General features: G+C 27.5%; 1 protein-coding gene across 2 annotated transcripts; it reads left to right on the top strand.

The window, feature by feature from the left end:
- The first annotated feature begins 337 nt into the window (after positions 1–337).
- On the top strand, positions 338–12,674 carry LOC114176151 (agamous-like MADS-box protein AGL14). 2 transcript variants are annotated; one of them, XM_028061090.1, is made up of 8 exons: positions 338–543; positions 649–857; positions 8,117–8,198; positions 10,142–10,203; positions 10,295–10,394; positions 11,976–12,017; positions 12,117–12,158; positions 12,311–12,674. In XM_028061090.1, the coding sequence occupies exons 2-8, from the start codon at positions 670–672 to the stop codon at positions 12,485–12,487; spliced, it is 693 nt and encodes a 230-aa protein (XP_027916891.1). In that variant the 5' UTR covers positions 338–543; positions 649–669; the 3' UTR covers positions 12,488–12,674. The 2 variants fall into 2 exon arrangements, with proteins under 2 accessions (XP_027916891.1, XP_027916890.1); XM_028061089.1 differs by having other exon boundaries at positions 8,108–8,198.
- The last annotated feature ends 616 nt before the right edge of the window (positions 12,675–13,290 follow it).

Raw genomic sequence — 13,290 nt, 5'->3', positions numbered from 1 at the left:
ATGGCAGAAGAGGGTTTTGTGCCTCCAACACAAGCGTCATTCTTTTGAGAAGTGGCCCGTGTAAACAAGTGTGGATTCACGTGCCATTGGGAGCATTTATTCCCAGTTTTCTCAATTTGGGAAAGGCCCAATTTCTTTTTTCTCGGGCTTTACCCAAAAAAGAAAAAATAGGATTAGGTTCTTTTCTAGGCGCTCCTCCCTTTCGAGTTTCACCACCTTTATTATCTCTCTATTTCGCAAGAATATTTAGGTTGGGATATATGCCCCATTATTATATTTTATTATTACTATTATTATTCATAAATAATAATAATAATAATATATGTTATATGCAAGGAAAAACCTAAGAAGAAGCTAGGTTATATAGGTGGAACCACCAATCCATCAATCAATCAGTCACTGGAGCCTCTATTTCTCTCTCTTCCGGAAAACTGTGTTAGGGTTTCTGTGATCGAGCCTGCAAAAACTTCCTTGGTAGCTGGGTCTACTCACTCAGGGGCACAAAAGATTCCATTGTTGGCTTCCACATTAAAATTTTGTCAGGTTTGATTTCTATTTTTAGAAACACCACTTGTGTTGTTTTCCTTGGCTATCCAGATCTCGTTTTCTGTTTGCTTCTTTGCCAAAAATATCACACTCTCTGTCCAGACAATAGGCAAAACGGGAAAAATGGTGAGGGGGAAAACTCAGATGAAGCGCATCGAAAACGAAACGAGTAGGCAAGTCACCTTCTCGAAGAGAAGGAACGGCTTGCTGAAGAAGGCCTTTGAGCTTTCGGTGCTGTGCGATGCTGAAGTCGCACTCATCATCTTCTCCACCAGAGGGAGGCTTTACGAGTTCTCCAGTTCAACTTCAAGGTACGTTACTACTCCCGAACTTGTTTTTCAGTGTAGGTTACTTGTTTGATTATTTGCTTAAGTACTTGATTAGTGTGTGTATTCTTTCAATGTTGGACCAATCTTTTTCTGCCAAAATCGTACTTAGATTAATTTGAAGCAATAAAGATAAAACAATTTTTCCTGACCCTAGTTTGCTTGGCTCGTACCATGGAGCTCAGCCCCTTGTCAGTGTCATTTGATGTTTTTAATTAAGATGGTTATCGATCGTATAAATGCTATGTGGATTTTAGTGATCCTTATTTAATACTTGTTGCCTTAAGGAATATAATATTATAGAGAAATTCATTGTGCTGTACGCATCGAATGTCCATTGTGAAGCTGGAAAAGAAATAAGCTAAAGAGGATCATTCATGGTAGTTATGTGTATTCACTGCATCTGGTGATTTTTTCTGTCTTAATAGAGCTTATTTAGAAATTCACAATAAGAATTCTTGCATAAGAAGACAGTGATTGTCAAAGGCTTCAAGGTGAATCAAGAAAGGTAAATTGAAAGGAATAGTCTGATATTAACCTTAATTAAGGGTCTCGATATAATTTGCTATTCGTGTCAGTTTTTTTTTTTGTCAAAAGTTATTTCGGTGCACTTTCCCCTAAAAGACACAGTTAATTGAAGATAAGCTGTCCTTTACCACAATTTATTTAAATTAAAAAAAAATATATGAGTGTAATAAAGTACATATAACAAAATAAGAAGAAAACGTTGAAAATATTAAATTTTAAAATGGTATTTAGAGTGAATGAGTGATGATCATATATACTGATCACTCTTTTTACTTAAACATCCAATTGATGGTTAAAACAAAAAGGACTACAAAGCGTAACAATATTTAATTTATAATTGATATAACACTCTACCAAGCATATTCCATTATAGTGGCTAAATTGGGTTATAATAAGTATCAATTAATTTATAATTGATATACACATGTTTAGGAAAAATTATTGGTCCTTTGTAACATAACGTAATCGATCAAATTTTACGTGATATATATTTAACTGCTATTATTTATTATATTTTAAATTACAAAATGTAAATACATATAGTCAAGATCAGGAATAGTCTAATAAATTTATTTATATAAAATGAAATGTTTATTACAAGAAAATTAATTACATTTTTATCTTATGTAAATGGAGCTGGGAGAAAGCATTCGGATGCAATATATGTTTTAACACTTTGAGAAGTTAATTTTTATGTCGGTCAAATTTTTTGACTCTCATAAAGAGTTAATAAATATCTATTTATTTGGCTAAATCTCACTAACCTTAATAAAAGAAATCAACAACCACAATCTGACTCATATATTGCATAATTCCTTTATTTCATAGTGTATTGTTCATAGATTACTAAACAAAAAGAAACAATGAAATTTATTTTATGACTTAGCTAAATTGTGCTTTCTCTGTCTTTTACGTAAAAAATAGTTAATTCATTTAAAATATAGAAATATTTAAGTTTATTAATTTTAATAAATAATATCACAAATTTAATTTTAATTTCTAACAATTCTTATAGGATTGCATTATTTCTATTTTCATATTTCATTGCATTAAACTTAATCTTGTTTTTCTTTTCATTTATCATTGTGGTACATTGTTAACAAATAAATGAATATATAATTTACAAAAAAAAAACCATCACTTTAATAGATTTCATAATGAATTTAAAATATAAAAAGTTAACAACTAATATTTCAGTTGTTTTTCTACAGTGAGTTTATTAAGAAATAATTTTATTTATCTATATTTTCTATATCATGTCATTAGTATTGTAACCTACTTAACCGCTAACAAATTTGTTTTTAGAAAACTTGACTGAGCAGCTTTATCTATTATTTACTCATTTTAAAATTATATCTTACTTTTCTTACATGGTTCTAAATTAATCTACGTATATTAATTATGATGCAAACATTAAAGAATAAAATTTAGTTGTATAATTATTTTGTTAGAATAAAAGATACTCTCTTTGGCTCTAATTATAAGGATTGTCTTAAAAAAAAATCGTTTTATAGGACTCTTTTTAAAAATTTATTATACTAATTATTTTATCAAAATATCTTTAATTATTCTAGTTGATATACAAAAAAATGCAATACATAGTCACCTTTTCCCTATTATAAAAGTGAAGAATGAAATAGTTTAGTTTTAAAAATTAAAACTTTATTCAATTTTTCATGTACATTAATTAATGATTTAAGGATAAATTTAGAAAAAAAAACCTATTATAGTTAAAGAAAAATTAGTGTTGCACAACTAAATAATTTTTCAAGGAGTGCAGATAGTACCAATGCCTTATATTTCAAAATGAAAATAAATTATATTATTGATTTTTACATGAAAATATTAAGCAATAGATAAAAAAAGTAGATTATATTTATAATTAGAAAAAGCGTACAGATTTTTTTTTAAATAATGAGTAATTTTAGTGATCAAAATTATGATTAGAAACTAATTTAGAAATTAAATTCTTAACTAAAACTAATTTAGTGATCAATTTATTTGGTAGCCAAAATATGTTTGTGACTAATAATATATCAATTTATAATTCAAATTATTTTAGTTATCAATTATACATTTTATTCATATTTTTATCAACAAAGAAGGATATATTAATTGAGAATACTTGTTGTGTTCCGATCCTTTTACAAAAGCATCAGAACAAAAAATTCAAACACTAAAATTACACAAAGAAGGTTTGGAAGAAAGAAAAAGACATATAAACACACAATTATGATAAACATTTAACAAAGTTAGATCTTCAATAAAAGTTTCTAGTATTGTTGATCGAGTCCTTCATTTGACTTTCATGCTTCCATTCCTATAACACTTTAGACTTGTAGAATGAAACCTTCAAAGAGATTCTTTTTAGTCAAAAAGAGTGTGTGAATCTCCTCCGTAAAAATGAAAGAGCACTCTGTACTAAAAGTCTTATAGCGAGGTTAGTGTATATGTATGCAAAAAGGAACCTGAACTTACGTGTTTATAGGAAACTAGGAATTTAAAGATCTAATTTAGATAAGAGAACATAAGCACTAATTTGAATATGATTTTTTTTTTCACTTTATTTATAATTCATATCCAAATCTTAATTTGGGTTTAATTAAATACTTCTTGCAAATCTTTTTCACCTTTTCTAAAAATTATATTATTCCTATATGTATAAATAGACCACACAACAACTATCCACGTACATTTCCAAACTATGTTACCTTTATTATTTATTCCTTACAAGTAAAATTGTTAAAAGTAGGTTTTTAAGTATATTTTGACGTGCACTAACACTTCATAATAAAAATAAAAATTATTTTTAGTTACAAAATTTTAATTTATAAATTAATATTTAAAGTAATTATTACAGTTATTAATTATTTTTAGTCACCTGGTCATTATTTATAAATTTTTTTATAGTTGTATTATTAACCTATGTGCATAGATATCTTAAAAACATGCTTTTAAAGAATCAGAATTTTGAAAAATGGTGAATATTTGAGTGATGTTTCAATTGTACTTAATGTTGATTTTAATATAATGTTTATCCTCGTTTTATTATTATTATTTTTAAATTTAAATAAATTTTGTATCTTTTATAAATTTATGTACTTTTAATTGAGTATTAAATTTTGAGTGATCAAAATTTTTATATTTTGTAATCGAGTTTTCATCATTAATTTCATTATCTTGTATTCTCTCTGTAAAATAAAATGAATAATATGAAATAATATTTAAAATTATTATCTTAGTAATTATATTTGTCACATCGTCTAACACCGAATAAATAAGATAATTTAAACAATAAAAATTCAATTGCTAAATATATAAATATTTAATATATAATAGATAAAAATAAGTTTACCAAACTCAATTAAAAATATCTTAATTTATTAAAAGTTGAAACTCAGTTAAGTTTTTTTTTTTTTTTTTTCATTCTTAAACTCTTCACCTTTATATATTGATTTTAATTTTATCAGGAGTTAGGATTTGTATTGATCGTTTATTTTACTCTTCAACTTTCTGTTTTTATTTTTAGTAGCATACTTTTATATAAAATATAAGTAAAATTATTGTATAAAATACTAAGGAACTTCATCATTACAATGAAAAATGTGTTATACTCTGCCTTAATTAAAAAAAAAAAAAAACACCATTTGACAATTTAATCTACAATTGTATGTAATAGATAGGATTTTAAATTTTCTTGTACTTGAACATCCTTCTTTCACTCCTCTGTTCACACCGGAAGATATTTCGTATCATGATTTTCTTTATTTTTTTTTTTTTACACAAGTGATAATATTGTGGCCAGTTGGATTTCTAATGAAATTAACACTGTTGATAGGAATGGAAAAACAATTCATGCTTACTCATAGGTGTGGTAAAAATAGAGGGTGATATAAATAAAATATTATATATATTTTAGTCTGTACATGTGTGAAAAAAAGGGAAGAAATTTGGTTATGGAAGAAATAAATGAAAAGATGAAGAGTTTAAGAAAAAAAGAAAGAAACAAAGAAATGTAGACATCACCAAACTAAAATCAGTATGAATTACAAATTGCAATTGAAATATCACTTAAATATTTACCATTCTAAAAAAAATTGAGCTATTAAAACAGATATTTTTTAAGAGGTCTAATGCTATTTACCTTGTGCGAGGTTAGCAATACCCTTAAAAAAGTATGTAATTATTTATTTGTTGTATAAAAGAATCTAAGAATATTATTCTAATTATGTGTTCTTTTAATTTACAGTATAGATACTAATTTTAAGTAGTGTTATTTACTTTAATTCTTTATAATTGTAGAGTAATGCAATGCTGTGATACAATTATATTCTCCTGCTTTGTCCTTTCTAAGCACTGCTATCAACATTAAAGATATATTTGTTACAGAAAAATCATTTTTAAAAGATACTTATTTAAAAATGTCACTTAAATATCAGACTTTCATAATTACACATTACCTCATTTCACAGTACTACAATAAAATCATTATCAATTTTAAAGATAAAAAATAATTAATCTTTATAATAATTAATTTAAATATTAATTTATAAAGTAAAAATTCTTATATCTAAATATTTAAATATTAATTTTTTATTTATAACAGAGATTTTTGATATATAAATTAATTTCTATAATAACTAATTACTTTTAATCTTTAAAATTGATTTTTATTTAATAAATTAATCTCTATTATAATAATTTATGGGTTAATAAGATTTAGGATAACAGTTTAAGTAAAACATGCAATATTTGTTTCAGAACAAGTAGTTGTTTAAACGGAGGACAGGTTTGATTATGATACTACCATCTTGGAATCTTAAAATAAGATAAACATAAAAATAAGAGCTAGCCTTGATTTACTTAAAATATGTTTCTCTTTTTGGAAAAAAATTGTTTCTCTTTTTTCTGTGGCATGCATGAGTATCAGCTATTGGTTAAAGTTATCCTTGTTACTTGCGTGGATTGATTGCATGGTCTAGTTTATTTGATGAACCAATTACCAAATACTATTAAGATTATCCATTCAAAACCTTTCTGCCACTATGCTGCTTTTTCTCTCAAATTATTGTTTAAAGTGTGAACTGTAGTTACAGAAACCCAGGGCATTGGATTGAGGGAACTTGGTACAAACCCAAGGCATTGTCCCGTGTTATATCGTTAACTATAACTATATTATGGTCAATTCATGAAGTATCTTAAGCCACATATTTAAAAAAGATGCCAAAAACTCCTTCCAAATTCCAATGTTGTTTTAGATACACGATTGGAAAGTAGTACTTCCTCCGTTTTTCTATCTCTGTTTTTATAGTTTATCCTATATTCATGGGTTTATGTATGCTGCTATTATATATCATTTTAATCAGTACATTTTAACTTAATCAGAAAAACACTTACAACTTTTATGTAGAAGAACTTGTTTGGATATGAAGCAAGTGTGCATTATAACTAAGGCAATTCTTTTTAGTTTTGCTAGAACTAGAAAATCGTTTTTACGTGAACAGACATATTTATCATTGTCACACCCAGATTACTATGAATGTAAAGAACAAAATTAATATCCGAGTAATGTTCCTTTTATCAGCAAAGAGAGACATAAATATAAAGACATAGAGGTGTCCAAATATATGCTAAAAAATTATATTTATGATAATAGATATAAAAATTAGGTAACCATAATGAGACCCATACTCTTCATATTTCTCTCCTGCATATAATATCAGTACATAACCAAAACATACCTCAAAACCCCAATTGAAAGACATGTAACAATGTAACACAACCTTTATAAGACTCCCTCATTGATCTCTTTCTAACACACCTTTTCTGCTACTTGTGCATTTTGAAACAATCAGAAAAACTTCACTGCATAACCCTATTGGATATGACTAATGATAATCCAATGTTTGGGTACATTTAGAACCAACTTGCCACACCTCTTACAGTCTGAAACCCTCATGCGGAAAACTGCAAGTAGACATAGTCTCCTCTCTTACATCTACTCACCATAAAGGAGCAAGATTTACACCACCTTACACTTTTACTCAGACTAAATGACCTCGAACAGAATATACGTAGAAAATGACATCCCTTAATACCCTATATCTATATAACACATATCCGAGTAATGTGAATGGAAGTATAGTTAACAAATTATCACAAAAGTACTAAACTATTGTTAAAGAATCTAGTTGCTCCTTTGTTTTACTTGTTATGAATTCAAAGATCCTCCCTATGACACAAGTTTTGTTATAATCTAAATTGTAATTTATGACAGCCCAAACAGATTGTTATCAGAAGACATATATATGTGAAAATTTTGAGGTTAAGTAGTTGATAAAATGTTTAGGAAAAGAAAGATTATATAAAAAAAAATGAGATTTTTTGTGAAAATTGTAACGACAACCGACATAGAACTTATTGTGTTGGTTATTTCATAAGTGACATAGTTAATCAATGGTGAAAAGCAGAAAGAGATAAAAAAATAAAGAGAAAAAGGGATTTACATAATAAGCTTTATTGTGAAATGTGATTATGTATCTCTTCACTAAGTTATTCATACTCAAGATAACATGGATAAATGTTTTTTTCTTGTGAAATGAGATTATCTAGTTAACTTCAATTAGTATTCATAGTCAAATATTCTGTCATGCTGTTGGATCAAATCAGTGGTGCCTAAGAAATTTTAATGCTCTTGTCTATTGGAGATGCTACAGTATAAACAAAACAGTTGAACGCTATCAAAGGAAGATCAAGGACCTTGGTGACAGCCACAAAGGAATCCATGAAAATACACAGGTTAGCTCTCCACACACAGATACTCGTACATATGATCAAAACACACACTCACATATATATGATATTGTTGGGGTTGTGTTGTTATTTTTACATGCAAAATATTATCAAGAAACATGAGAAAAAAGTATTCTAACTCATCAGTAGAAGTTTTATAATATTAATTAAAAAATACAACAAAAGACAAATTAAAGGATCACGACACAAATAAATAAATAATGAAGTATTGAACACTGCCCATTTTGACCTTAAACCTTACTCATGATATAATTATATGAAGTCTAAAGTATCAGTAACAAAAAGGAGTACTAACAAATATAGTATTGTTCTGCATAATTTAAGTAAACCATATCAGTTAAAATTTATTAAAAATTATAAAATTAGTGGGTTTCATATGTTTATTAGTGATTTTTTTCTTGATTTTTCAAGTTTATCTGGAAAAACATATTCCTAACACTCATAAAATTTTGAATTGGACATAATATGCGAAAATATCATCAAACACTGTTTTTTAAATATCCAGACAGACATAGTAAATTCCAAATTCAAGTTATCATTCAACAGAAGATTAAAAGAGGTGATGATTATCTTTCAAAGTGAAAAGGCTAAAATAGCAGATATGGCTATTCAAATATATTAAGCAAGGTAAGACACACACCTTAAGAGGCACTTCTAGAAATTTGTTAAAAGGAAAAAGGTTATATGATACTGATAACCACCGTTTAACAAACGATTTCAACAAAAAGTAAATTTTTGCATTTCTAAAAAAAATAAACTAAAAGATAGTGTTAAATAGGTGCAAAAAGATTTTGATGTCAAAATATCATTCATCTTGCTACAATAACATAAAAAGCGAAGATAGCAAGTTTTTTTTTATAGCATATAGGATATATAAAAGACTAAGCTAACTTAGCTATAGAAATTCAGAATAAATTTAATAATCCTCTTTCCATTATACCCTTGCTCAAATAGACAATGCTCAAGACATTTATCAAATAGTGTCGGTAACCAGTATATCGTATATGGTTAGGAACAAGACAATAAAAAAAAAGTAAAAGAGAAAAAAAATAGATACAAAGAATTTAATGTGGTTTGATGTATAATGTATATGTTCACGGTTACACTAAAAAATGTTTTTATTTTTGGTGAATTTTATGAACTATTTTTGTAAAATTAAATTGATCTAAATATTAAATTCTTAAATAAATTAAAATTCATCTGAGTAATTTTTGTTGAGTTTATTATTAAACCATTATCATATCATTTAGAACTATTGAATTATGGTAATGTTACCTGAGATTTATTGTCCTTCCTTGGCATAAAAAATGTGTCAGATTTGACATTAATTAGAAAAATAGTTAAATTAGGATTATGCATTGGAAAATTAAGTTAAACCAACACTTCAAATTCTATTATGACTATCATCATTTCATACGATGAAAAACCGGCCTTCTCCACACTTACAACCAAATCCAATTACTTTTAGTGTACTCTACTCTCCCATTTCAGCAAAACAAACATTCTGATTGGAGAATTGATGTTGTTGGTGAAGGAGTAAATGTCAGAAATGGATATCGATTCCCCATTTTTTATCTTCCTAAAAACAGATATGCATCTTCAAGAATTTTAATTTACGGTGATGAACGATCTAAACTTCGACAGATAGATGCGAATATCGTTGCTGACAAATGCAGCAACTAATGCACTTGGACATTCTATCTCTCGGAATCAGCTTTTGATGTACTAGCCTCCTATAATTTTTATTTGTGTCTGGCATGATAACAACTTAAATTGTAAATAATTAATTTTCTGCATGTCTAATTACATTGTTTTCAACTATTTGAATTCTCTGTATGTTAATGGACTATCTCCACACACGCACACACGACTTCTCTATTTGAATTTAAACTTTCTGTTTATGGCTGACGTTATGTGTTTACATGCAGATTCTGAAGGACGGTGATATGAGCATGGCAAAGAGAATCGAGCACCTAGAAAATTCCAGAAGGTTTCGGAACCCACTTCACTGGTTTTATATTCTGATTGGCATTGGAATAACAAATGATTGACTTAAGATTTGAGATTGTTTGATATTGTAGGAAGCTTTTGGGAGATGAATTGGACACATGCAGTCTTGACGAGTTACGACAGGTAGAGAATCAGCTCGAACGCAGCTTGGAAAAAATTAGGGCAAGAAAGGTACTCTTCAATCACACAATTTTTCTGTCTTTTTATGAAGATTGAAATAATTAATCTAATGGAAGCTAACAGCACTTCAAAGATAGAATGTTTTAGACACAAAATGTTAAATACAAAGAAAGATAATCTGAATACACATGGTTTGTTACTCATCTGAATTGTTTTCCTTCTAAGTAAATTCTGTAGAAGTTGGATTCATGTCCAACAACACTTCTACCGAGTCCACAACAAAACTGTACCAAATCCCTTTTATCCGATCAAGATATAATTGTTGGATCTCATTAACAAAGTACAAAATAACACAAAAATGAAAAGAAGCATTTAGGTGAAAATGAGATCTAAAAGTTTTCCTTAAACCGTTTAGAGAGCAGCTCAAAAACTGTAGTTGGTTCACACAAATATTGTTGGATTTATTTCTTTAAATTTTCACTATTGAGGTTGTCATTATTTGTTGAAAACATAAAATACTGGTAAAGAATCAAAGTGGTTTCATGTTGCAAATAATAAAGTTTGACAACAAAAAGGACTACAAAAAAATATGTTTTTTAGTAAGTTTTGCGAAAATGCTGACATTGAACAACAACTTGTAGAGGGTAAAGGGGGACGAGAATGCTGAAATTGAAGTTTTTACTAAATACAACACTTCCAAAGTTTACAGATTTTTTGAACTACAAAAATGTAAAAATTCTTGTAAGTAAAGATATAAATTTCATGAAAAATCAACAATGAAGTTGGGAAGAGCCCATGAGTAAACAATTACCGAAAAACTCACAATTCCTTGATGGTGAAGTTGATGACATTTTTTACAGAGAGATACAAGTGATTGCAACATGTCTTGATACAAAGGTCGAAAGTTTATCATCTATATGTAAAAGATTTTTCTAAATGGTTATTTGTAGGAAAAAAATTATGTAGAACAATTTGAGGGGTTTCACATCAAAGAAGAGGAGGAAGAAATTTACAAATTTAATCATTTTTCCTTTTGTATTGATAATCTCTTTGTGACAAGAAGTTATGGGAAACTCATAAAGAAGTTTAAAGTTAAATCTTTGACTATATAAATGTTAAAGATATAAATATTGGAACATGTTAATGAACTATATCATAATTAATATATATAATTATTAGAAAGTTAAGTTTTTCTTCAATAATAAGGTAAATATCTATCCAATCCAAGTTGAAGATATTTTTAAGACCCATATAGTATGGACATATCTGAAAAACTTTTCCCTAGAATAAATTCCTCAATATAACGAGTACATAGCATCAACACCACAAAACAACCTACTTGTGACATTATGATCGATTTTGATTAATTGGTAAGACTCCAAATTAGTATAATTAATATAAGGACAATGATATTTTTTTACTATTAAATTTTGGCAACTTTCTCTTATAACATGAAGTGTCATTTTCTAAATGGTTTTTGAATATTGAAAATGAGAAAAAGAAAAAATAGAAAACAACTTATAAAATGATACCTAAGATTGTAAGATAAAATTGTCAAAATTTAGTAGTCAAAAAATCATTTTTCTTAACATAACTCCCTTGATCAATAACCATGACTCCGTTTTTGCTCAGAATCAATTGTTCAAGGAGCAAATTGAGAAGTTAAAAGAAGAGGTAATGTTATCTTTTTTTTATTGCACGCATATTTTTTTAATTAATCTGTCCTAAATTGCTCACTAATTAGAATTACCATGTTCTTTGCACTGACTTCAGGAAAAGTGCTTACTCCAAGTAAATAAACGCTTACGCCAGCAGGTTATCATCAATATTATTCACTATTTGCATAAAATGATAAATTAGTATAAACTATTCTCTTTTATTTATTTTTATACAAGTTATTAAGACTGTTTTTGATATTGCTTAATATTGATTAGAAGTTAATTTGGAAGATGACTTGTTTGTTGTAGTACATGATTGAACGACGGCGTTATTTGAGTGATGAGGATTTGGAAGTGGTGACAGAAAAGAGGGAAGAAGAGGTGGAGACGGAGTTATTCATAGGAAGACCTGAGAAACAAATGACGTTAAAGTTGAAACCAGGAAGCCATGAAAGAGCTCATAAATGCCTACACATGGAAAATTAACAATGCCAATATAAATGCTACCTCACTTGCAATATATTCATGTATCATAAATATATGTAATTCTTGTTCTAACTCTCTAATCACAACGCTGCTTGTGAAACTCTACTTAAATAATTCTGTATAAGTACAACACTCGTTCCAATGCTCTTCATGTACTCCATATTACAGTGCTTTTGTGTAAGAAAAACTATAAAATTTCGTTTTTGTCTATAACAACTTCAATGAGGTATAAAACAGTAAAAAAAAAAAAAATCTGAGATAGTAAAATTTGATTGACCAACACGTGTAAAAAAGGCCAGATTTTGAAAATATCACCAAATTATTTTATATTAAACTAATTGGAAAAAGGGTTATTATGAGAATATTTAGATAATACGAACTTCAAGAAAAATAAAAAATAAAATTATTTCCATGTAAAATAAAATTAGTTTGTCTGTAAGTAAGCTTTATTTAAGAATAAAAAAGTTAAAAGTAAACTTTAAAATAAATCGATATAAAAGAATTTAAGCACAAAATTGTTTGAACTTATAAAAATGTTGATTTTTTTATTATCTTAAAAATAATTTTAAAAACGTTTATATTAAGGGTATGGGCCAACCACACAACATACAAGTGCTTCCTTATCTGGGACTTTACGGGAGCATTAAAAACACAGGATGCAATTCATACTTTTTTGAAAGCAGCAGGTTATCCAATTGAAGCTATGAACCTATTCCTCAAGATATTTAACGTAACATCATATTTTTATTTACTAAGCTTTGGTTAGTTTTGAACCATAATTGATGGAACTGAACTGTCTGCAT

The sequence above is a fragment of the Vigna unguiculata genome, chromosome 3 (genome assembly GCF_004118075.2).
Source record: "Vigna unguiculata cultivar IT97K-499-35 chromosome 3, ASM411807v1, whole genome shotgun sequence".
Classification (NCBI taxonomy): Eukaryota; Viridiplantae; Streptophyta; class Magnoliopsida; order Fabales; family Fabaceae; genus Vigna; species Vigna unguiculata.
Note: the sequence above shows the minus strand (reverse complement) of the source record. Positions and strands in the feature narration are given on the sequence as shown.